The sequence below is a fragment of the Neodiprion fabricii genome, chromosome 1 (genome assembly GCF_021155785.1).
Source record: "Neodiprion fabricii isolate iyNeoFabr1 chromosome 1, iyNeoFabr1.1, whole genome shotgun sequence".
NCBI classification, from domain to species: Eukaryota; Metazoa; Arthropoda; class Insecta; order Hymenoptera; family Diprionidae; genus Neodiprion; species Neodiprion fabricii.
Window position 1 is genome coordinate 23,294,998 of NC_060239.1, and position 27,370 is coordinate 23,322,367.

At 36.4% G+C, this 27,370-nt stretch overlaps 2 protein-coding genes across 2 annotated transcripts in view; one reads left to right on the forward strand and one right to left on the reverse strand.

Annotated features, from left to right (window-relative positions):
- LOC124180446 (nuclear migration protein nudC) overlaps nucleotides 1-27,370 on the reverse strand; it is a 140,581-nt gene that overhangs the window by 31,702 nt on the left and 81,509 nt on the right. The window lies entirely within an intron of this gene.
- The window catches only part of LOC124180464, a 102,078-nt gene continuing 77,231 nt past the window's right edge, over nucleotides 2,524-27,370 (forward strand). The window contains exons 1-2 of the mRNA XM_046566021.1: nucleotides 2,524-2,889; nucleotides 3,454-3,635. Of these exons, the coding sequence (XP_046421977.1) occupies nucleotides 3,615-3,635 (21 nt within the window). The 5' untranslated portion in view covers nucleotides 2,524-2,889; nucleotides 3,454-3,614. The remainder of the gene's footprint in view (nucleotides 2,890-3,453; nucleotides 3,636-27,370) is intronic.

The following is a 27,370-nucleotide window of genomic DNA, read 5'->3' on the forward strand; positions in this document are numbered from 1 at the left end:
TCATTGTAATCCGATTCGTTGAACTGTTTTCACGGGGAATCACTTGATGTGAAAAAATCTAATGAAAAACCATCGTTCATCTTTTAAATATACGTACTCAAATCTTGTAAAATAGCAAAAAAAAAACTGAGAAAGGTCATAAAAAAATCACACTTTCATGTTGAGCCGTTATCGTAACGATATATCCATTTAACTGCAATTTTCTAATAACTATAAAAAGAGTAATAATGTAATTTTTCCCAATTTAGACTTTCAATGAAGTAAACTTGATCCGAACCGACGTCACCTTACTTCGAATCTAATACGGTATATTATATAAATAATAACCGGTGACTAATCTCAATAACCCGTGAAAAGATAACCCGTACATTAATGACCCAAGACAAAAATAACCCATAAAAAAAAAAAAAAAAAAACTAACTCGAATCAAAGTTTACAAGCGTTTGCATCAGTCATGGGTCGTTTGATCCAATAACGATAAAGGCCTAATCCTTCGGCATTTAGCCGCGTTTAAATTTTTCTCTCCGTCTCTCTCTCTCTCTCTCTTGTTTTCATCAGGTTAATTAGCCCCTGGATCGTTGATTGGGCAAGAGGTATATGGGAGGTATCGGGCAGCGAAGGATCAACGCTACCCGAGGCAGCGGTCCGCAATTACGTTAAAATGAATGTTATCAAATAAAGAAGGTAAAGGCTGCGCCTCGGACGGAATGCCTGGAGATGATGCTACGCGACGCGTCGCGGGGCCCGATCGTGTGGGTGCCGACTGCTGACCCAGAGAAAAGGTTGCGACTCTCTTCGTCTTACTAATACCGACGCACGACGCGACGCCCCGCCGGATGGACGCATGCCACTGGGACAAGGTTGCCGGGGGCCCATAACTATCGGGCCTGACACACAACAATGCACGATGATGTTTCTTTATGCCCGTACGACGAACGCTCGTATGCCCCGTTCCGCGCCAAGTCGACCGAGAGAAGACATTCAACAATCGTGAATGTGGTTGCCGGGACCAAATTACCCGGAAATAACAATCGTTACAAAAATGTTAGGTTTCAAATTTAGTTTAATTTGACTTCGCGTTTTGGGCATGTTTTTTGTTTTTTTTTCTTTGGCTTATTTTTACACGGGTTATCACGGTCGGTTGTCGTCTGGTGGCCAATAAAAATACTCGAATAAATTACTAGACATTTCCCTGACTTTTTTTTTTTTTTTTTTTACCTGATTATAATTTTTACCTGACCAAAATCCGAAATAATAATGCCGATTCAACTATCTAACAAACAAAGCTCCGAGTCAATGATGTGTTTGATAGTAACACATAGAGGGAAATTGTTCTCAAGATTTTGCTTTTTCGTTACGGAAGTTTCATTTTCTCTCTCTCTCTCTCTTGCTACGGCCACAAAATTCCCCAAATTTTTCCTGACTTTCCGGATATATCTGACCAGTGTCGATCATGTTTATCTTGTCCGAGTAAACGGTTATTGTAATTTAGCAAGTGTATCAATAAATTATTCAGGCGGTTGCATATTTGCTTGATATTAATAGTCGAGTAATTGATTTCATGGAATCAGTGAAGAAAATAAATTGTGTCTGCTTTTTCTTTTACACATTATCGTATTGATACGTTTCTACATTTTTTCAGATTCTCTGCATCTTGCCAATCGGTTTTCTTTTTTCACAAGCGTCCAATCTCTTCGAAGATTAAAAACAGATGCAAAGTATTCCCTGAAGGAATGTAAGTAACGATAATCAATTATTTGACTTATTTCTCAAGTAGAATTCATTCTCTTTCCATAATATGCACGTCACTCGGTTTCAAAAAATTTTATGCAATGGACTCATTGTTAGAGTATCAGGAGTCTTTAAATACGGGTGAACTGTTATTCGGTAACTAACATTATCGATATGAAACTGTATTCTTAAAGACGTAAAAATAATTTTACTTTTAAAGAATTTAAAAATTTTTCCAAAAATTGCATTCACTGTGCACACCATCACCGATGCGTATTGATTATTGTATTTAAAAAAAATCGTGAAATCCGTCAAGAATCGGTTGACTAAAAAATAAAATCGGTCCAACGATTGGGGAAAAAAGTGAATTCCGTCTCTGACGACATCGAAAAAATGATAAAAATTCAGTGTCTTCTTGTTTCGTATTTTGTCGCGTCAATGACGAAAGAGGGGTAAAAAATTTTTGAAAAAAAAAAAGAAAAATGTAATCGTATTTTACAATTGACGGTACGCAAAGTAAAACCAAACTAACGAGCTGAGCGGTTTCTCGAATTGGCACGGCAGGTCCTATAGAGAGACTTACATTTCTCTCGAAGCATCGTCCCTCCTCTCCTTATAACTTCACCAAGTTAAACCGAACTTCGCCGAGGTATCAAGAGAAACAAATTCCACCTCCTCCCACACGTCGTGACTCTCTGTATTTCTGTTTCCCCCACCCCACCGTCGATCCTGAATCCCCCTGCGAGTGCGAAACTCGATTCAATGTTTGAATAACCGCGCCACCATACCGCCGATCCCCAGTCTTACAATTACACTCGAAACCGCGGGTTTGAACACGCGAGGAAATTTATTACCGTCAGTGATCGATATTGATAATAGTTGAACAATTTTTATTCCCCCTTGTTTTTCGTTTCATTTTATTTAGTTTTCAACCCCCCTGATCAGGTCGAGAACCGCGTTGCGATTTTCACCCGCGCGCGGTCGTCGATCGTTTCTTCACCGCAGGTTTATTACACACGTACACGTGAACACCGATCGCAAATCGCCCGCGGCTCTATTCGTCCGTTTAATTATCATATAATCGTCTATAATCTTCTCATCCGGACGAGTTTCAACGCATATAGCTAAAGTGGAAGGAGGAAAGAATTTAGATAAGAGGTATACCGATCTGTGACTTTTGGTTCGTTAACTTCTCGTCGTTTGTTTTTTGTTTAAGTATTGTCGTCTTTTTCCTGTTTATTTACATTATCGTTATTATTTTTTATTATTTTTTTTATTTTTTTAATTTTTTGTCTTCTTCCTTGCTTTTCTCTTGCGTTACAACCGTCGTCGACGAGTGTTTAATACTGATTCAGCATTTATTACTACGCACTGTTTTTCACCTCCGGCCACCGTGCAAAGTTTTATGCCAATGAAATTAATTGGAATTTATATACACCCCGCACGGTATAATACAGGAATACGCATCGCGATAATCGCGCAAACGTGTGTCAAGTATTTATTACCGTGCGATACCGATCTTATCTTTGCCGCTAATTGTAAGCGGGTAATAAAAACGCCACAAAGAATAAGTTATAAAAATGAAACGCAACCGAATTTAAATAACTCGTCGATTTTTTTTTATTTTTTATTACTTTAATTCGAACAAAGGGACTAAAAGTTTGTCATTTCCCCGGTATAATTTACCCCGATGAAAATTCAAGCTACCGTTTGTAATTCCAGGAGTATCCTCGTTGTTACCAGGATTAAAGACTTCTAATACGTGACATATTATTAGAGGAAACTTTAACGCAAATAAAAAAAAAAACCAAAAAAAAAACAAAAAACCGTTCAAATTGTTCCAACGTGTGTCTGTAGTTGTAGCCTGCAATTGAGATACGGAGATGACGGAGCCAAAAATTCCGGTAAGTAAACAATTATTTCGATAGTATGTGTTTGTGCTCGAAATAAGATTAAAAAAAAAAAAAAAAAAAGTATGCGATTTCGTTCTGTCGAATTGAAAATCGATATTTTCAAATATAGACAACGCATTTGCGCTAGCTCGTTCGAATGGGGAAGAAAAAAAAAAAAAAAAAACAATAACGAAGTGACGAGAGAAAAAAAGGAAAGATTATTATTGCTGCATAAAAACAAAATGGTGGCATGATAAGTTTTTTTCTCTAAATGTGCAATGTGAAATGAAACTAAGTGTCGTTTACCGAACAACCGAACGATTTGAAGGAACAAAGGCACGAAGATGTATGTTTTTTTTTTTTTGTTTTGTTTTTTTAAATTGGAAAGCTCCGACAATTTTAAAAAGCACACCAGATGGGCAAAGATCGAAACCGACGTCGCTCGATGAACCGGCAAAGAACACGACTGACAATGAGTATATGTATAAGCTACGTGTAGCTGGTCCATTCTAACCACCTTAGATACAGAGATACTTTTACTTTGAAAGAGAATGCGATCGGATCTCTCGACGTCTTACTGCAGACGTTATGTAAGTTTTAACGGTAGACAAAAAACGTACACGGGCATAACAAAATTCGGTTGAAACAGGGTGTGCATTATGTACAGCGTTTACGTGTAGCCGATAAATTAGACATACTTTACAAGTTCCTAAACTCCTAAGCATTACCGATTGTACAGAGTCCCAGATGTTTCGAAACGAGAATTGATTATACGTATCGATGATCGCGGTATCGATTGAAGCAGCACCCTGATATTTTCACTCCTACCTACGTTTCAGATCGACGATAATAACAGCGATAGAAATCTTACATCATTTTGTTTTTTAGAAATCAACGTGTTCGGAGATCGATTGAAAAGAAATTTTATTTCTTTTGCTTCGAGGACGAAACTGATTTTCGGATGGTTTTTAATGAAACAAACTTTACGGTTTTAAACGACAAAAAAAAAATTTTTCTTCCAACACATCGAACTCAAAGATTGCATTTAGTTACCGCTGTTTGATATGATACTTAAAGAAGTGAAAACCGTTGTTAGAATGGTTAATTTTCAGTAATTTTCGGAAAGGTGGATTTAAATACAAATGTAATATTTTATAAAATATTTTCGACAACAACGAGACAGTATTTATCACTTTCAAACATCACAATCATCGGCATTAAACAACACCGCCGATTGTTCTTCAACAAGATTAATACGACCTCCGAATATTTCTTTCGACAAATTTTTTCACTACAATTTCTAAAACTCTCAAACATCCCGAAAAGAGTCAATGTCTCTCCGTACACCCGTATAACAATTAAGCATAATACATATAATCAATACGGTGAAACAAAACAATCGGAAAGAAAAAGAGAAATGAAATTAGAGTTAAAAATACAAAACTGATGCTAAAAATAAGAAAAGTATGAGGAAAAAATTCAACAATTATTTGTTAATTGCAAGAGAAGCCGTAAATGTCTCGCGTATAACCGCGGCACATTATGTATGTATATTGTATGTAGGATTGTTGCCCGGTTATACGAGTTACACCATAAGAACGACCTTGCGCAACGGTATGTAACGTCGTCGTTGCTCAGCTCCCGTGCGTTAATTACTATGCTCGTTGTCGTTCACCGCTGATCTCTGGCCAAATTTTTTCGCTTTCTTCTTTTTCTTCGGTCCTAGTTTAAAATTTTGTTCCCGGGCTGGGTAGGAATATTTTTTATATAATTTTCCATACGGTTGTTTGGTTGTATCATCGTCATCACCGTCGTCATCATTATTATTATTATTATTATTATATATTTTTTCCGATTGAAAAATCACTCGCAGTCAATTTTCCGTATAAATTTTCAAATGGTAAATAAAAAAAAGTTCGATAATTTGAACACATTTTTTGGTATAATAAAATTAATCCACTTACATTCTATCTTCCGATGAATTTTCCAAGCATATGATACGATCTTCGTGAAAAGAAACCGATTAAATGAACTATTGAAAATTTGTAAATTAATATAGACAAGTTTAAAAATTTGTCGAAGAAAAATGCAGAAGATCCGCATGACTTTCGTTCGGTGCGAGCAAAGTGGTATACGTACATATGGGTGTATAAGTATATCACGTGCTCGTGTTGTATTATATGCATGTTGTTGCACATGCGAGCATGTGGGAAATACGAGAAATCGACCAGAGTACACTCGGCGTTTAAGAATACGATTCGAACCCTTCGTAACTTGGACAACTGTTACAAAAATTCAAGGCCGATAGGATTGTTGATATTACAAAACAATTTTTAACGCAATCAGTGAGAAATTGATCGATCAGACATCATAATAACATATATGCATGGTTTTTGAAAAGTGAGCCTGAAAATAATTCGAACGAGATTTGTTGAACTCTGTTTATAAGATCGGTTGAAATGAAAATTTCGGGAAGTGGTTTCGTTGAAATCGATTGAAATCAAAATAAATTGGTAACGAAATTGATCAGAGTTGTTGAAATATGCGTTCGTATTATCAATCAAAATGCTAACGTTACGTTTTTTTTTCTACGGAAAGAAAGCTTCAATATCGTCCGTACGTAAGAAAAATGTCTAATTGTATAAATAAATTCTGAGAAGTGTTAAACAAATTTTTAGAAATCAATATAGAATATCAATCGTCGATAATAAATATTCCTAAATACGGCGAATCCTTGTTTCTCGGATTTTTAAATAGTTAAATGTCAGAGACATTCTGCAGCGATTCAAGGTTAATTGAAAAAAAAAAATGTCTCTGAGAATATTTTTTCGATTCGTGAAATGAAATTCCATCGGACAGCAAAAGAGATTCGTGAAATATAAAGATATAACTTGACTAATGATCGCCATGTTTTCTGTACATAATTGTTATACAAGCGAAATGACAGTTGGCAAAGAATTGACTAATTGTTGTAGAATATATTTTTTTCAATTTTTACTCCAAAATACTTTCAGAAATTTGATCACTGGTTGACTATAAAAATCACCGAAATTCGATTTCGGATTTGACTCGAAGTTTTTCATAGTTGGACTCAATTTTCATCAATTTTCATCAATTCGCGCTTACGCAAATACGAAAAAGGCAAAAAAAATCCTGATTCGTATCAAGTTTCCCGATACTTCCAAGGTTCTTTCCAGGTTACAATGAAGTTTCATATGATCCCACGTTTACAGTTCTGGGTTATAAAGTGAAAATGAGGTTCTCCTGGCCGTAACCATGAGAAAATTTAGTATGAAATGCTGATCTTTTTAAATGCGGTCACTCGTGCGATAATTTTTATTTTTAATTTTTGTGATTATCGTAGCGATAGTGAAATTTAATGTTGACGCAAGACTAAATCAATGTTAAGGATTAGGGTATTGAACTGAAAAAATAAAGTTAACCAAATAATCGGATTTAATATTGCAATCATGAGAAATCGTAACATTCAAAACCATAACCACACTAAATAGTTTCTTGTACCTTCAAATTGTCTTGCAATTATTGTAACAATATTGAAAACCGTCGTTATAACGATACTCATTTTGCATAAATTTTCTCACAAGTGTAACGTTGCAACGTGTTGGACCGAGGAGGGGTAGGGTTTAAATTCCAACAGCGCCAAATTTCGATTTTTTTTTTGGTGGTGAAACTTAAAGTAAAGAAATCAAACTTTGACGCAACACAAAAATTCCGAAAGTGCGAAAATGAGAAAGTTTAAAAATCTGAATTGTAAATTTCTGGCCCGATGAAATTTCGCCACTTTGATCTTTCTTCGTTTTGGATTTTCGATATTTTTACGTCCGGAATCCCGGTCACTCTAATTTTTGAATCTTCCGATTTTTTCCACCCACTCGTTGAGTAAACTACGCTACGTGAGTGTATTTTAACTTTCGGAATTTTACTCTATCGAAACATTATTTTTTGGAACTTCGCTCTACCGTAGCTTGAATTTTCGTAACCTTGCGTTTCGGAACTTTGAGCAGTCGACCGTAAAAGTTGCCGTTTCGTAAAAATTCGATCCCTTTACTTCAGCTTCACTTTACTTTCGCCCCCAAATAATTCGAATCGGTCTGATTTCGGAATTTCAACCCCACCCTCGAACGCGTTTAAAAATTCCTGAACAACGCGGTGACACGATCGATTGTTCAACCAGCCACTCCGTGGTCTGGTAAAATTTGTCCAATTCACGGTTGTCAGAATCGAAGCATCCGAGTGTACGTCGAACGACTTACTCGCGTATTAAAACCCGCGTGCCCGAGTATATTATACATACACGTAGCAGCGAAGAATCCAGACCCGATGGAATCTGGTCACGGAGGTTACAGTGGCGCCAGTGTCTTTCCTTTGCACTTTAATCCCCGATTTATACGATACATCATCGGGACGGTGAGCACATGCCCTCAAGGCATCGGCATCGGCACCGAATCGCGATCGATTAAGTTTCGTTCGCGTGTTGTCCGAGAATGATGATGAGAATTATTGGAATGAGCCGTGAATGAACGGATAGAAGCAAGAGAGAGAACGCGTGGTGAGATAAAAATCGAGAGACTATCGGATGAGCGAAAGAGAGAAAGGGAAAGGTATCCACAGGCGTGATGGGACTCTGTGCCGTACAGAGAGAAGATATTTTCGCACCGTTTGGATCCCGCGTTGGGACCATTTATCAAAGTACCCGAATTGCGCAAACCGAAATGAACAAGGTATTTAAAGGCCGGGTTTTACGTTGGCACGCCTTATATACGCGTGCGGTTGCGCTGCTCGTGGTATTTGGTAGGTGATAGGATACCCATTGTCCGATTCTATTGTTGTTGTCGTATAACGACGGGCTGATTACAATTAAAATCCGCCTTGATCTCTACGGACAGCCCCGTCGGTATTGCGGAATTGTTGTTGGAAATTTCCACCGAAAATCGAATGGTTCGGATCAGGGATAATATCGAAAATTATGTTCGTTTGTGTATCGAAGAAGTTACCGGCTTCAATGACACTTCGTAAAGTTGACGGTCGTTAATAATATGAACAAACATTAGATTCGGGTTTTTTCTTTTTTTGTTGGTTAATATGATTCATCGATTTCTTTAATTAGTAAATAATGCTAATTTACGTTAGAATAACTGACTGAAAAAATATCCCCAGGACGAGTTAATGACTGTAACCCAAAATTGTTCGACGTCTTTCAATCCGAGATAAACTTGACAACGTACTGAATATTAAACATGGTAACGTTATAATTTATCACCTTGTTGTAAAATCGGAATTTTTTACATCGCGAACTCAAATGATCCGACGCTGAATATTCGGGAACTTGTAGCTGGTAGATACTTCAAACTTTTTTATACAAACAAATGTAGCGTCAAAATTGATACTGTATTTTTTTCCCAACCATCATTTTTCCAGAATATCAGAGGAGATAAATTTTCGCGTCAAGAGATGTGCTCGAAAAGGATGCTCAGAGTTAAAAATTGAGAAACTGATGCGGGAAATTGACTTGGGCTTTTCCTCGTGGATAAATTCAATCGCTCAGCCTTAAAATTCGTGTCCTGATAATAAAAACAATCCAAACTCCGTGACGATTCTCTTCGTGAATAAAAATTGCACAAAACTCGCGGTGAATAATAAAGCATGGCTACGAATAGTCGCGCAAAGTCCGGCTGATATTTAACGACGAAATATACAGCTATCTTATTATAAGCTGCAGCGGAAACCTTGACGACGGTCAAAAAGCGAAGGCCCGTGATGATTCGGGTATAAAATATAGTCCCACTGATCGTGAGAGTTGTTTGGGTGTGATTTTCAAGGTAAAATATACCCTAAATTGCAACACGTGAAATTTGAACGGTATTACAAATGAAAATATGCTATAGACTAGAGTGTTTCAAAAAACCCGACTATTTTTTTTTTTTTTTTTTTTTTTCGAAGAACATTGAAAAATCTTCCGAGTGTCCCTCAAAAATGACCTCGGTAAAATATGAGCTCTTAATATTGATATTTAGAGGTGGCGATTCTGAATTTTCTATTTCCCATTTAAATAACATGGGAAAATTTTTTTTTTAAATTTAGAATTTTATTGCTCGAAAACGAATCAGTGTGAAGATATAAACAAAACATATTGTTGTAGGAAATTTTACGCTCTACAAAAAAGATCTGAATAAAGATTTGCGTAAGGTAAGTCGTTTCGGAGTTATCAGGCCTCAAACGTCGAACCGTTTGAAATAATGATGTTATTAATTTATAAATGCTACAAAACTGACTCATATAGTTGATTAATGAAATTTATTAATTAACATTTTAGTGGAAGTCTATAGTTTTAATTTTAAAATCAATAATATTGTGTATTTAAGTGATATGAGTCAGTTTTGTAGCATTTATAAATTAATAACATCACTATTTCAAACGGTTCGACGTTTGAGGCCTGATAACTCCGAAACGACTTACCTTACGCAAATCTTTATTCAGATCTTTTTTGTAGAGCGTAAAATTTCCTACAAGAATATGTTTTGTTTATATCTTCACACTGATTCGTTTTCGAGCAATAAAATTCTAAATTAAAAAAAAAATTTTCCCGTGTTATTTAAATGGGAAATGGAAAGTTGAGAATCGCCACCTCCAAGTATCAATATTAAGAGCTCATATTTTACCGAGGTCATTTCTGAGGGACACTCGGAAGATTTTTCAATGTTCTTCGAAAAAAAAAAAAATAGTCAGTTTTTTTGAAACACTCTACTATAGACAAGCGAAGAGATGGACGAGAGCAAAAGTTTCGAACAACGATCTGGAGGCGAATTATAATGTTATTGCGTTTTAAATTCCAATGGCAAATATATTTTTAGTCGAACATCGGAAAATTTGCAAAAAACATTTGTTGAACGCAGGTATGTGCATATTTGCACAGAGGATATATTAACGAGAGGAACAAACAGGTTGAATTAGCAATATTTGAATGGGATTTCGAAAATATTGTTAAGCGCCAACTTCACGTAGCTGATAAGTCAACAGGAAGTCTTTTCACAAATTGTGTAATTAACTGAAACTGATTACTTACGCGGTAAACGAAAAACGCTGAATAAGAAGAAACCTTCAACTTTATCGTAATCAGTATTGGAAAGAAAACGAAAAAATTAAGTAAGAAAGAATTTTTTTTCTTAAATATCATGTTAGATCAACAAACTTTGAATCTCTGAACTATTTTTGATTTTGTTGAACTTTTTCAGATACAAATAGTAGCATCTCTCAAGACCCTCAATTTACTGTCGGTATTTTTATTTATTTTTTTGTTTTTCATCGCATCGTTTCTAATTTACAAATATTAAAACCTTTTCAGGATTCCCATTTTTTATTTTTTTTGTTCAATTTTCGAAATATTCTCAAAAATAAAATTTTTCTCCTCGGATCATTTCAAGATTGGATCGATGTTTTTATTTTTGTTATTTTTCGAGCACATTGAAACATTTTGAAACAAACACAAAACGGAACCTAAAATAAAATGTTTGAGTATTCTTCAACAATTCTAAAAAAAAATCAAAAATCTGGAACATTAACCAAGTTTGAAATTTTGTAACTTAGAAGCGATTGGATAGAAAAAAAAATAAATAAAAAAAAATATATATATATATCAAATTGAAGGTTACTGAAATGTTGTTATCAAAATACTGAACAAAAATGAGAGTAGTAAGAATGAAAATTGGTTGATTTGACAAGGATTGCCCCGTATAAAAGTGGAATGAAATAATGTATAAAAACAAAAGATGTTTTGATCGTTTCGTTCGGTGAATATATTTTGAATAAAATGTCGGTGGCATTGTCGACATTGCGGTCAATGCGAGTCGCCTGAGGTCTTTGACATACGAGTGTTGGTTGTGTAACATCGATATGTGACCTGCACTCCGAAGAGATTGGGAATTTATAATACCTGCGAGTGATTTACGTTTGTTGCCATCCGCGGCCGGCAATGCCTGTGGAATTTATTAAAAAGCCTCCTTCCGACTGTTTCGCCATTTTTTTCTAGGTAAGATTGGACCGGATCGAACCGCGGATCGATTAGCGGTTAGCTGACAAGTTACGCGAGACGTTGAAATCTTTGGATCACTTTTAAGATCGAGGCTGGATACCGAAACTTTCCTTTTCCTTCAGTTCATCCCGGCAATTCAGAATTCAGAAATGAGAAATAGAAAGGAAGAGAAAGAGAAGAAAAAGAAAAAATAAGAGAAAGAAACTCACCGAGTGCGAAAAAAAGACTCACTGACCTAGCGCAACTTGTACATATTTAATGTCTGTAAAGAGTTGCAACGATTTTACGAGTTTAGCGAAATTGGTTCTTGGCTAATTTTCTCTCGGCTAGTCCGTAATTACCGGCGGGGGGTAATCAACAAATCAGACTTACGCGCAACATTCTTGTTAAATTGCAATCGTTGCAAAAAAATTTTAATTTCCCAACCAATTCGCAGTCTGCGTTATTACTGGTTTTCTCGCCAATAGTCGACGATCGACTTTTTTCTTTTCGCGAGATTTTGGCGAAAATTATTTAGCGGTAAAGTTAATGGGCGAAGTTCGGAAAAATTTGAAATATAAAAAATGGTGTGAGAAGAGAGAAGAGAATTGACTAATTGTATTAATAATATAGGTGAATGTAACCACGTCATCGTGTCAAGTATATTTTTATATAGATTTGTGGGTTTTTCCTTCGATATTATAATTGTCTTCACTAAAAATATCCTACATTTAACCTAAAACGGTACGTTGACATTTAAATTTATTTCTGTCATGGTTTTCAGCCGGTATTCCTGAAATGAGAATGACTAACTTGTCACGATGATATTGTCAAAAGAAATACGATTGAAAGGAATAACATGCTTGGAAAGCACGCAGAGGGTGAAATAAATCTACATTAATTCAGTCATCCACGATCTAATACCCAAATAGTTTAATTGACATATCGATTACCATTTACGGATCCGGATCTAAAATAAATTCCAATTGTTGATACAAGTTTCGCGCCTGATCGAGGAGAGAGATTAAAATAAAATACGATAATATTATCTACCAAAGTTGCTTGAGTTAAAAAATGACCGAATCGTGATATTACGACTGTAAGAAATGACAAATTAGCAGTGTAAGTGTGTAACGCAAAACGAGTTTGCTGGATAATTAAAATATTTCATAAAAATAGACGCAATTTAAATGATTGTCTTCCTCTTTGTCAGCGACGTTCGGTTATGTAATCACTTTCGGATAGCCAAGAAAATTATTTGAATAATTTGAGTATATCGAGTGAACTGACAAAGATGTTTAGAATTCGAGTAGGCAATGGGACGGTGCAAAGATCGTCGTTCCGTTAAAATACCGAGATTAATTCATCCGCTTCGAATGACGGCTTTTGGGGAACTCCGAGTCCAACATCCGCAAAGCCGTTTGAATGAATAATAATTTACAAGTTTATAAATGGTTCCTTTTGCTTTACCTTTATTTACAATTGAACGTATTTACGCGCATATCTGTCAATCTAAGCTTGTTTTTGCTTAACAATATATCATAAGTTCGGAGATTACGACATTCAATGACAATTTTAAATCAAAGTGTTCCGTCTCTAGTGGATTCAAGTATTTGTTGCAGGGAAATATGCGCAAGCAGATTTTGGTAAAACAAACACGGATTTAAATTTGTATTTGACATCGATTTTTCAAGTGTTTCTCTGGAATGTTTCAACGAATTTTTGCATTCCGAAATTTTGTCAAATTCATTCATTCGCGGTGTGTAACTTTTTTCTTCTCTAGATATCCCGTCAAAACATCCGTTTCAATAAACCTTTCCCATACCTAAGTATGAATAAGCAGTGCAAAATTAATTAAAAACATGTTTTATTTATCCACGCGATTTTCTTACAGTGTTGAAAAAAGAAGAAACCGATATCCGTGTAAATTATTTGTTCAACAAGCATTTCGTCGATTCGCGAAACTGTATACTAAACTGCATAACACACGAATATACGAGCTACTTGATTTTATTTTATTTATCACACATGTCTAGATCAAGGTTCTGACAAATTGCTGAGAAATTGCGTGAGCGGCATGAATCGATTAAAGAAAAGTGATCAGGTGCCAAAAGCCAGGCTAGAGGCTAAATTTATAAGTACAAAGTCTCGATAATAAATAGTAAATAAAACAGGGCAGATTCAATTTAATAATATTTATTAATTATTGCTCCTATTTAAAATATATTTATTTACAATTGGAATAAATACCTGCAACGAGTTTGCTACACACGATTCAGTTTCGACGATTGTACGTACACACATATAATATATAATATATAATTTATATATTCGTATGTAGTTTCTTGTAGAAACACACGCATGATAAGCAACTTTCGTAATTTTCGACTCCTTCACACGTATCTTTCGCAAGGCTTGCAGCCTCCTCTCGCTCTATTAACACAACGAATAACTCAACGCGACGCCTGATTGCAAGAGCAGATATTTGTTCCTCGATTAGAGAAAAAAAATGTGGAAAAAACAATTCAAGCTTCGTAAATAGACGAAGACGAAGAGCAACAAGAGAGAAGTACTTGAACCCGCGGCTCTAATTCACAAGTTTAGGTCCAGGTTTAGGACGTTGCGACAATTTTCGAATCTAAAATTATAAAAAGAGAAAAATGTCGGCCAAAAAATCTCTTGCAATGTTATTCCTGCCATGAATAATAAAAACACACACCCACACAAAGTTTGATAATTTTGGAGATTCTAATGACAAAACTTTTCTCGTATTGTTGATATCTAAGCTTGAATTGTTCGAATTTACTCATATTTATTTATATTAAACAGTACGCGTATTGTTAAATTGCCAGAGATCGTTTAAACGGATTTTCTCTTTTTTCCCAACCTTATATTCAAACGGTTCATCGTTAAGCTACAAGAGAAGTTTCTAATTCATCTCATCCTTTCACGACGAAACGAGCGCAGGGAATTTGAAAATACGAGTTAAACATCGTCAACCTGACGATATTCTCGCATGTCATGAATATATTCCGCAAAGACAATGTCTGGGGAAAGTTGCATGCCGGTGTAAATAAATATATCCGAGGCGGCGAAGTATGCATTCGAATGCAGCAGCGACACCTGATCTTAAATGAGCGTGGACCGTATAATTTCCAAGTGAACAACCGCCACCAGCCGCCGATTCAATAGTCAGTCCCCTCTAACTGGCCGTGATTAATGCAATAATACGGATGTCTGCAATAGGCCAACTTTTGCAAAAAGTTGCAGCATATATTTTTTCACCTAGCGAAACGATAACCGCAGTTTAATCCAATCGAATTTCGTCAATATATCAAAAGTCATCGAGAAATATCGCCTGCATTTCGCTTACGATCGTATAATTTAAGTACTGAAAAATTTCAAAACGTCATTCCGTACGTTACATAATTCTGTATTAAAATATTTTCGTACATCGCGCGAAATTTCGGCATTGCAGGACTCGGCTCGGACAAAGATTCGCAAGGTACGAAAGGAGGCGACCGATTACCGCAGGCGGTTTTCCACTCGAGCCGATCTACCGCGCTTATCCTCGAGGTTTGCCAATTCCCCGCCAGATGGCGCCACCGCTGTGTAATCCAATATTCCGCATCGATTGCGCACGCTCCATGGATCGTAGACCTTACTCATCGAACAGCGGGGAATTATAGATTACTAATAAACGAAGACGATGACCCACGTCTTAGATGAAAATTTTTCACTACTATTTATGTAATTATATAATTGGTAATATAATCATGCAAAGATCTACTCGCTGCTGTTACAATTTTTACGATCGCTGAATTGAACCATGTCTGACATAACTTATGCATGAAAGAAAGAAGTATTCCTGAAGGATAAGCGCTGAGTATATTTCCCATATTTTATTTATTTTTTTTTTTTTTTTTTTTTTGACGGCCATTCATGACTTTCACGGAATAGAAATATGTATCGAGTTTTTTTTTTCGTATTATACGGAATATTTGAGTATTTGGTTTTCGAAAAGTTTTAAATAAAACTGATACTTATTGTTTGCGAAAAGAAATGTTTTACATCGTGTCGTAATTGATTGTATTGTAACAGATTTAGGAACACAATTCTAAGAAATTGACTTTGTTGCTATTATACTATCAATTTATATTTACATGATGTGATTGTTTTTAAATTTATACGTAGGGTTCGCAGCGAATTGATGATTATTCTGTTTACAAAGCCTAAGATTGTGTCAATATTTGAGTAAATTTTTTATAAAAAAAAGCAAAAAAAAAAAACATCGTATAACTAACTAGATACAATCTTTAATATCAACGAATCGAGATAAACTTTAATAAAAAATACTTCGTCGCGATGAATATTGCGAAAGAATTGAGAAATGGTAATCAGTGTATTCGACGAGTGATATTTTTAAATCAGTAACGTAAAATCGTAGTTCAAAAATCATTTCAATTAAAAGTCTGATGATAAATTAAATAAATATAAGAAGCACATGTGAATTATACACAATTTTTTCAAAAAAAAAAAACTTACACGCGAAAGAGCACAACGACGTATAAAATTTTAACGCTGTTACGTTGCAGCGCGTATGAAATGCCCGGTACCTGCGTTCATAAAAATGTTGCACGACATTCGTGACATAGCTGCATCGTCTCGCGTAATAATTCACAATACAGTTCGAGGAGGAGTGACGATGACTTCGGATTGCGGAAGAGACCGCGGCTCGACATACAATCAGCTGTTATGGTACCGTATACAGAAGAGAAAGAATCGTGTAAAGCTTAGCCAGCCTGGATCTCAGCATCATTATCATCGTCGTCGTCGTCATAGTACGCAAATAGTTAGACAGGATTTTGCCCGCGGCTCTGAAGTTGAAAAATGACTGAGAATTTTTACCATACAGTCAAGTTTTTATCTATACTTTGACGTTAATATCCATTATGAAGAATCCTTCCATCGGTTAGCAGAGACTCTTCGATATCTCCTGTACACGTTATAATCGCACTATCGAAAAAAAAAAAAAAAAAAAAACACACTTATAGAAACTTGTTAGACACCGTACCGTTGTCTCGATGATGCAAAACGACCTTCGCCATGCATTCGATATGTAGAACCTAGGTCGTATAACGCCTCTATCGCTTTTGCCTTGTTCCATCTCATGAGAATAAAAGAACCCAGATAGATAGACGCTACTACAGCTACAGTGTCTATCTTCTGCATCCGATCATCCCACGCGAACACGCTCATTCTGTCATATCCCACGCCGTGCAGACTGGAGAACAGGAACACGGTTGTAAATCACACGAGGTTCTATTTACGGCGTTATTTTACGATGGAAAATGTTTTTTCACTCCTTTTGCATCAATTTTTTCGCCCTTCCTGACCGAGGTGATAGTCGTTTCGCCATACGTCGATGTTCGGGATGTCTGCTAACCCTTGAAACCGATTTGGCGTTACCCCCTTTAACCTTGGTGTAATTACTCGACGCTGATGAAATATGACCTCGGCAGATTTTTTATCCGACTCTTGTTCAAGTTCAAAATGAGCAGCCCGAAATAGCGGATGAACATGGAAAAAACTCACTAGAGTTCTTTTCGATCGAAACTTTTTTTAGTCGAAGTCTTTTTGGAGTCTGGTAGGAAAAAAAAAACCGACAGTTGATAAAATTGAACAAATTTTTATGATGAAGCGATTGATTTCCTAATCTGGCCTTGAAATTGCAATATTGAAGATGGCGGAACCGGCGGATATTCACAAATATGTCATATTTTCCTTTAAAAAATTTGTATTATTTTTCAATTTTCGATCACTCTCTTGAATCGGTTGGTGATCAACAACAAGAAAAGCTTCGGGGAAACGATTCTTGTGAAAGCTTCTGGGATTGATAAATTTGTGATATCAATATTTCGAGAAACCGGCTAAAAGAGTTTAAGACTTTGATTTTGAATTGACTTTACGTATCCAGATTTTTATCATACTTAAAACGCATACTAACGTATTGCGAAAAAATTTAAAAATGTTTGTTACAAATTCTGAATTAAAATCCAATTCTATCGATTCTGGGTAAAATTAGCGTATAAAAGTTTGGGGAATAGTTCGTGGAATCCTACTAACGCATTTCATCGGAATACTGAATCAGCCGGGCTTATCGTTAGCGGTAATAAGAACAAATTTCAAGATATCTCATTTACGAAATTACCACGAAATGACGCCTTAATAAATGTGCTATTTCATCAACGATACACGACGGCTATTTTAATTCTATAGAGCAAACGGAGAAGTAGAGAAAGATGTTACGTAAAAGATAGATCGAAAACGATACTCCTAACGGATAAATCCGGAAATTTTTACAATTTATAATTTCGACAAAACTGCAACGTTATTTAAAAAAAAAAAAAAAATACATAAGACAAACAAAACTTAAACCTGACAATAAAATTCTCTGATGCATTTCGAATACCTGAAAACTCCCTAGGAATTTTCCTAGTTATATTCCCGAATTTTTAGGCCTGATAGCAAAACAATGCTGATGATCTTTCCTACATCAGGTTCACGCTTATTCTGTTTCACATCAGAGAAGTATATTTTGTTGCCGACAGACTTAATCGTTAGTTTTTGCCGTACTCCCAAAAAATACTCCCAAAGTCTAGGATTTTTGTCCCAAGTCTACAAAAACTTGCTCTACAGTTTCTGACTTTTTTTTTCCGAATTTCAATAACATGTTTAAAAACAACACACGTGTTTCAGTTTCTCTGCAAAATTGTCCAGTATAATCGTGAAATATACGAAACGAGTATGCTTTTTTCCACGATGTTTAAATGTAAAAGAGTCACACGGAACAAGATACCTCTTGGACTAGGGCTTAAATTTTTACGAGTGTCTTGATTTCGGTGAAAACCAAACGGTTTAAACCTTATTTCACCAGAAAAAAAGTGCATTGCCCTGAAATCTGAAACTGTCCGATATACGCACAGACTCGTCCACGTACCTGAAGACGGTGTCTCAGAATGCGTCACGAATTGGCGATGGAGAAGAAAAAGATAAAGATAAGGGGGGGAAAATGAAAAAAAAAAAAAAAAAAAAAACGCACGCCGTTTGTGAGACACGAGGGTAGAATTTTATGTTCCGTCCGAGAGTGGATCGGTCAAGATATAAATGTGTATCTCTTTGTTCGAGAGTCGGAAAGCGCGTAGCATCGCATCGTTTCTCGCGACGGTTGTTCTGACATTAAAGTTTTTGACGAGCGGGGAGAAAAAAAATCCTTGCCCTTGCACCGCGCGTCGTATGCACCGTGTGTACAACAAGCGGTAAAAATTGCTGGAGGCACATTCCAGCCAGCAGGTTGAAATTTATGGGTGAGTTGCACGAGCAGCCAGTCAACCAACCAACCACGTCTCAGGTCCGGCTCAGTCCGACTGAATTAATTACTAACATCAGAAGTACGCGGCCATGCACTCGCGGGTTTCCCGGACCTTCCAGATTCGCGGGACGCAAATTCTGTCGTCGCACTTTGGCGGAACGTAGGGTGATTTTTGTCATCGAATTTTGAAAATTTCGACTCGGCTCACGCCCAGATTCATTCCGAGTAGACGAATGAAAATCTCCTTCAAAGCACGGATCTCTGTGTCAATTTGAAAACCCTCGCGTTTGCCGGTGAAGAATGGAACGAAAGCAGGCGATTAAAAAAATCAGCAACTTAATTCACATCACTGATTTTTTACTCAACAAACTAATTGTAATACAAGTTAATTTATGGTTTCTTCCTGCATGTCAAATTTTTATTGCAATCCTTATCAAGCCATTCGTCTTCCCGGAAAGTTGACAACGATAGTGCAATTAACGAACCTTTACTTAATAGATACGAATTGAAAAAGAACAGGACACTTGATTGAAAAAATAATTAACATTTTTCCCTCATTTTCGGTCGAAGTAAGTTTTCTTTTTTTTTTTTTTTTTTTTTTTTTTTTATAAATCGACATCGAACGAGAATCATTCGTAAGAGACTATTATTCCACGACCAAAGAAAAAAAAGGAAATTAGAAATGCTATCACAACGGGATCTGGGGTAACGCGAATTTGTTCCAGTCTCATTTACCTCGTCAGTCAGCCAGAGCATACTGACGAATCCAAAAGCCGATTTTATCAATTATAAAACACCACGTAGCGCGGTTGGAATATAATATTGAGCTGATAGCAACCTTTCGACAAATACGTGAGAAAAAAATGACCAGAGTAAGAGAAATAAATAAGTAACTAAATGAGAATAGTAAAAAAGCGATTTAATTATACAATATTCGTTGGCAAGCTTCCTGCATTCGTAGGCGATCACCTTGAACCGCCAAACTCGAGCATATCCTATACGAGGATTTATATTTCGTGCAACGCAACTACGCCGAAAGACAGGCGTGTTTGATTGTCTTGCCTTTAAAAAGTACAAGGTCGGATTCGCTGAAATTTTACTCCATAATAATTTTCGCACGCGTTATACTTCGCGTGGATCATACAGGTGTGCGTGATAATGCCACGCGGGATGATTTCACTTGGTTAGAATTAATCGTAGTCAAAGCTTGTTACAAATCCGCTTCGGTTCGCGTCAATAGAAATTATTTCCTATAATTAAATTATCTTTTGTAAAATTGCAGAGCCGTTGTTAAATCACTCTTCCGCGTTGTTAATTGCAACATTTAATGGATGTCAACGAATCGAAACTGTGAGAATAACGCGTTCCTCGGTTTCGTTACGCGAATAATAGTGTAATAAAATTAATGGACCCTGGAATGGAAAACTTGAGTCAAGATAAGGAAAAAGGAACTGAAAACTGATGTTAAACTGTAGTGACTGGAAAATAATTTTGACAAGAACGCTGAGTTGGAAGCTTTAGGATCGATTATTTATAGATTAAGAAGAATGTGGATATGAATAACCTGCGTTGTTTCGTCAAATATGAATTGAAAAAACATTAAGAAAAATAAAAGTTGAAAGAAAAAAAAAACGCAGAAGTGAAGTGACGCAGACGGACGATGAAATCGATTTTTAACGCAATTTTGAACCAACCGATGCTATCTTTGAACGGCTTAGAAGTGGTATTTATAGAAACTATTCATCGGTAATTTGCATTCGATTATAAAAAATGCGACAATGCTCTTTAATGTGAAAGAATTCAAATCCGCCTATACGCCGTTAAACTTCTCGGCGGTATCTAACAAATTTATTTCAAAGAATCAATTATCAATAAATTCAATTAAAAATGTTATACACTCGATACACAAGAAATTCAGTCAACAACCGGAATCAAAGTATACGTGTTCTTTCGAATCAATCAAAATTAATCGATTTCATTAAAAAATAATCAAGCATAGATACACGTTGCTAGTTGTTCACGAAACGTTTTTTTTCTTCTTTTTTTTTCCCCTCTCCCGCAATTTTTAATAAATCCAAATCAGCTTCACAGTAAGACATTTCCTACAATCGTGTGAACGAACAATGCAACGACGTTTCGAACCGACGTGAAAATTTCTGCTGCAGTAAAGATTCTGGCGGATAATACGAGGGAAAGATGATTCGGTACAATTTGAATGCGAGAAATGCATACGCAGCAGATAAATAATGCAATTGTACATGCATCGCGTTGTTTGTGAATGTTCGTTATCCTCGGCGGAGGATAAACGTGTACTCGATCCCACGCAACGCGAAGGTGTACAGGTGCTTTTACACCTCGTCACACTTTACTCGCAGACTCCATGAGACAAAGATTACCGGGTAATATATACAGGGCATTCCTGGCCAACAAGGATTTACAAAGAAACACCGAAGCTAATCTAGTTACATTCCTATAGCTGAAAAAGTCTCAAAAACGCCGAGTTTTTAACGTAAAGACTTCGTCGTGTGGACAATTTCAAAGAAACGGGATCGTTTTGTCATTTTTCAAGAAAAAAATCCACATCGTTTGCCGATTCTGAAAACAATAATCATCGTTTTCGATTCGCAGTATATTTGCTTGTGAATAAAATAAGCTATCGTTCGTCGAAATTAGACGAAATATACGTAGTTTTGATCAGAACAAGAAAAAAAAAACAGCAGAGTATTTGCAATGAAATTCAATGTTTTGAAAATTTTTATCCGGAATCACAGGGACTTTTCCGATTATGTTCAACTCGGCGAGGTTCGGTAACACTTTTTAAACCTTTGTCTGTATCGATTCACGCACCTTTGAAAGAAGCCATTATTGCTTTATTTACAACAAAAGAAAAAGAGAATAACATTCTTCTACACTTGAAATTGTCTCGTAACGATCGTCTTTCGATCGGCAAATTGGATAGAATTATGATGTCCGAAAAGTTCGCGAGGTGAAAATTGATTGGAAAAAGAGATGCGAGTGTTTGAAGGCTCGAAGAAAAGGTAAAAAAAAATTGATCTTGTTTGCATGGAATATCCCATACATATAACGTATCGTGCATAACACGCAAGCGTGAGTCAGAGAGCGCGAAGCCTGACCTCTGCACTAATTTAACAAGTTTAAAACCGTTAACGTAACCTACCGGTACACCGCATATATCGAAGCATCAATGGGAAGATGAACCTGCAGGTTGTATTCCGGAAAAGATACCATGAGAGTAGAAAAATAAGTGGCGAATGAATAATTAGGCGGACACGCAACGCGAAGAAAATTACTTAAACGCGAGATTTCCATGCCGACAGCGCAGTTTATTTCCTGAGTCATAATATCCGCATCGAAATAGAGGAAGCGTTATTTCCTAGGCCAAAATTATTAGCTGTCGCAATTAGGAGTGACTTGGGTAAAAGACTATAAACACGCGTCGCTTATTCGTTGCACGAAGTTTTGTAATAACGAAGAGATATACTGAAAATTGAATTGTTCAAGAATACGGAATAAGAAGAGTATACCAAGGATAAAAGGCACCGGCAACTCACTTCGCACTAACAAACACACGATAATCAATTCAAATGATATTCTTGCAGCAGCCTAAAAACGCAAAGAGCTCGTATCAACTTCCTACAACGAATGAGCATCGATTACTGAGCAAATATGCGTACAAACGTAACCAGATAAAAGTCACTTTTCGCTGTATCTACGAAACGGGACGTGGGTAGGAATGATTGCTAATTCACCTCAACTCTCCGTTTCTATAGAATTTATAAACTGATTGTGAAATCTCAATCCTAGACGATTTTGCTCGAACAACATTTTTTGCACAGGCTTATGACAACTTGATTTTTTTTTCATCAAGACCTGGTTTTAAAACTTGTCTGACACCACAAAAAAAAAAAAAATTGTTGAATTTACCAAATATATGACGAAAGAATTGTTTCGTCGATTTAAATAAAGCTGGTTTTATTTTTATTAAAACCTTACATTCGCCATATTTCGTGAAACAGCACATCCTATCTATGTATGTATTTTGTATTTTTCGAATAACTCGCTCTTCGATCAACTTCCACTTTTTCCACAATAGTGCCGTGAAAGAATATAACGATGACGAATATTCCCTAAAAATGAGAGCAGTAAAAAAAAAAAAAAAAAACAATAATTTATAAACGTCGAATAACCGACTTATCGACTAAAATACAGTAAAAACCGGGTCGTAATTCTACACCAACACGATAGAAGTGTAAATTTTGCTTGCGCAAAAAGATTGTGGGTGGTCTGGTTTTAGGATGAGTAATAATCGGTACGACTGTTAGCAACCGTATAATACAAAGCCTATGCGTGTAACAGGACGCAACGAAAACCGTATAGGTCAAGGAAGATCCGCTTGTTAAGTGAACGATGACGAAGAGCTATCCGCGATATAGCAATAAAAGTAAACGGAATTACGAGCAAAGCGATCGCGGGGCAAAGCATTTGTTATAAAACAAACACACGGCCGTCTCGCACATCGAATCGTCTCGCACAAGGAACGCTGATCCGTGTAACGATACTCCTATTTATCGCAGCTGTAATAATCCCGCGAATCTTTTCCTATTATTTTGTCTAGCATATCCTTGTCCTCCTCCTCGGTGCTGTAATGGCGTAATGAGCGTGCGGGTAACTATTTACGTCACTATCGTTACCCCCGGCACTTCCGTGTAGTAAAAGCCGCGTCGATTTGCGTTGCGTTTGCAGTAAAACGTCGACGGAGAGACGCGGAGACGCGAGCCTCGGACTTTATGCCGTCGTATCATCAGAGATCGAAACCGCAACTCCTGCACCTCCAGGCCTCCCTGATCAGCCTTGAAGCCTCACTCAAGTTTCTCTATGGTTGCAGTTCCAAGTTTCCTCCTTGCCGGATCACGGACTGACTTGCGGATATCGCTGCGTGTGTGTATCGCGAATTATAAAAAATTATGTACGATAGAAAATGAAAATAGTCAAGGACTGTACAGTAACCACGGATAGAAAATTCTCTCGGCGAGGTTTGCCGAAAATTTATACTATCGATTTGCTCTTTTCTTTAAGAAATAGTCGTTCATCGAATAATTAAAATAGAAAAATCAAAACTACTAAAATTATGCGAGCGAAATTGATTTTAAATTGCTTCGTAGTGATTAAGAATCTGGCAGATTAGTGTGATTTTGCTCAACGATGGCTCATTGTACTCGGAAGATTGTCTTCCACGAAGTGTCGCTGAAACAGATTTCCATCTTTTTCCAGTAGTCAACGCGAATAAAATGACCCGTCGTAAAGTGAAATTGAACGAATCTACCAGCTTTTCACCGTTTTCGAACAATTTGAAATAACCCATCGATATCAAACCGTAAGCTTTTGTTTATAATTCCAGTCTCTGCGACTTTTGTATTTTTACAGAGATCGTCATACCTCGCGAATTCGATTATTGAACAAGCATACACAATGCACGACCATCTTTGGATAAGATTAATAAAAATTATCGATCTTTGGCCAACCAACTTCCTCAATCGATCGCAATCGTGATTGACGCAAGGAATCCGATGCATCCGAAGGAGAAACTGTGTAATCAGCGGGTCGGTAATGAGGATACGTATACATATATTCGTATCCACGTCTCTTACGAGATCCGTGGAGCACGATCGAAAGCCTTGGAGTTTTACGTGTAGGTATAATATTGATGACGTATCGTCGTAGGCAAAGCGCGCCGTTGATTCCTTCCCTCTCCCGTCGATTGTGACGGTTGTCAAATGATTCTAATAAATCCGCATCAAAATTGGGCATCAAACGTTAGACACGAGCCCGGCAATACAAGCGTTAAAAGGTGAAAGCGCGATTCGCTATCTCTAGGTATCAAAGATTAGGAATTACGAGCCCAGCTGGAACCCGCTGCCCAGATATTAATAATTAGTCGTCTATTTTTATTTTTTTTTTTTACCCTCTTGATCGCGTGCTAGCTAACGTATATACATCTCCAAAAACCGATCGTGCAATTCTAGAAACTAACTTCGGCGTTTGTACGAAGGTGAATTTAAACTCGCGAGGCGTCAAGCATTTTCACGAAGAACGATGTGACGAGAAGTTTAAACGATAATTCAATGAACAGAAACAAGAAACATAAACACGTTAGCTAAAACAAATTTTACAACACAGTCAGAAGAGAAAACCCTCGAACAGAATATCGATTAACGAGTACAACGAAAAGTTGGGAGCAAATCGAAGAACTGACGAACTCTCTAAAAGATTGAATGGAAAGAGTAAGCAACAAATTTTCTTCCTCGTTGGATGAAACATGGAGAACTTCGTTTAATGGAATCCAAAATGGTTACGTAATAAGAAGTATCAATGAAACGGAGAAACGTTACGAAAGCTTCACAGTTGGACTTTTGAATCAGATCAGAGGGTTTGTTCGTCGTAGATCCTGCAAACGTTGGGTGTTTGTACAAGGTATGGAATTGGCTCCTGCAGTTCAGAACTGCTTTTGCCACCTTCATCTCCTCATTCTTTACAATCAGAGAACCGGCGAGCTGCGCTTCGTAGCATTTTTGAAAATTTTCTCAACGAATATATTCTGTTTCATACTCTTGTACTTTCTGTCTTTCTTTCCCTCTATAATCTTGCGACAAGTCAACCTGCACCGAGATCTTTGATACACGCGCATTGCAATGTTTGTTATTTATAAATTGTATTGTATTACACTATCGCGTGTTGCATTATACGTACTATTGTTTGCCAGGCGTATAACGCGTAAGCCTGCAAGAGTGTGCCAATGCGCAGCAACTGATGAGACGTACGCGATAGGCTTTGTACGAGTACCCAGCGGACAAGATTAATTACACACTCGCTACTCTGCAGACTGAAAACTGGCTCGTGTGTAGATATATATTAGAGCGTTTCAAGAAAACCGACTGTATTTTTTTTTCGAAGAACATTGAAAAATCTTCCGAGTGTCCCTCAAAAATGACCTCGATAAAATATGAGCTCTTAATATTGATATTTAGAGGTGGCGATTCTCAATTTTCCATTTCCCATTTGAATAACATGGGAAAAATTTTTTTTAAAATTTAGAATTTTATTGCTCGAAAACGAATCAGTGTGAAGATATAAACAAAACATATTCTTGTAGGAAATTTTACGCTCTACAAAAAAGATCTGAATAAAGATTTGCGTAAGGTAAGTCGTTTCGGAGTTATCAGGCCTCAAACGTCGAACCGTTTGCAATAATGATGTTATTAATTTACAAATGCTACAAAACTGACTCATATAGTTGATTAATGAAATTTATTAATTAATATTTCATTGGAAGTCTATAGTTTTAATTTTAAAATCAATAATATTGTGTATTTAAGTGATATGAGTCAGTCTTGTAGCATTTACAAATTAATAACATCATTATTTCAAACGGTTCGACGTTTGAGGCCTGATAACTCCGAAACGACTTACCTTACGCAAATCTTTATTCTGATCTTTTTTGTAAAGCGTAAAATTTCCTACAAGAATATTTTCTGTTTATATCTTCACACTGATTCGTTTTCGAGCAATAAAATTCTAAATTTAAAAAAAAACTTTTCCCATGTTATTTAAATGGGAAACAGAAAATTGAGAATCGCCACCTTTAAATATCAATATTAAGAGCTCATATTTTACCGAGGTCATTTTTGAGGGACACTCGGAAGATTTTTCAATGTTCTTCGAAAAAAAACCGACTATTTTATATATATATATATATAAAATAACCTTAAATAAACCTTAAATAAATACATAAAATCGACTTGCGCTACCTCTAAATCTTGAGTAAAAAAATTTTCCGCGTGCAGGCATTATTTTTTTGTCATTTCAATGTTCGAAGTTTCAGTGATCCTTGTCATTCTGGTTGGCCTATATTATCAGAAGATCATCTATAATCCTATGACAAAAGACAATATCCCTGTTTCGATACGAGGCTTTCATGTGGCAGACTTTTGTCATCAAATTGATAGTTTCAATCGATATCTTGTTAAATTTGCAAGACTAAGAACTACCATGCAACAATCGAAAGGCTACGAATAATTTGCAATAAAAATAAAATGTTAAATTCATTGCAAATCTCAGAACTGGTTAAAAAATTTCACACTAAAATCTGGCACGAATACCTATAAGTAAAACTTGGAAAAAAAAAATTTTCGAAATGTTGTCTTCTTTACAATTGATAATTGGGTTACGCCAACAGCAGGTCGCAGATTACAATTCCATTAAACTAAAACTTGAAAACCGGTCAAATCATAGCGTTTTCCATAACATCAGCGCTAACTATAATTAAAA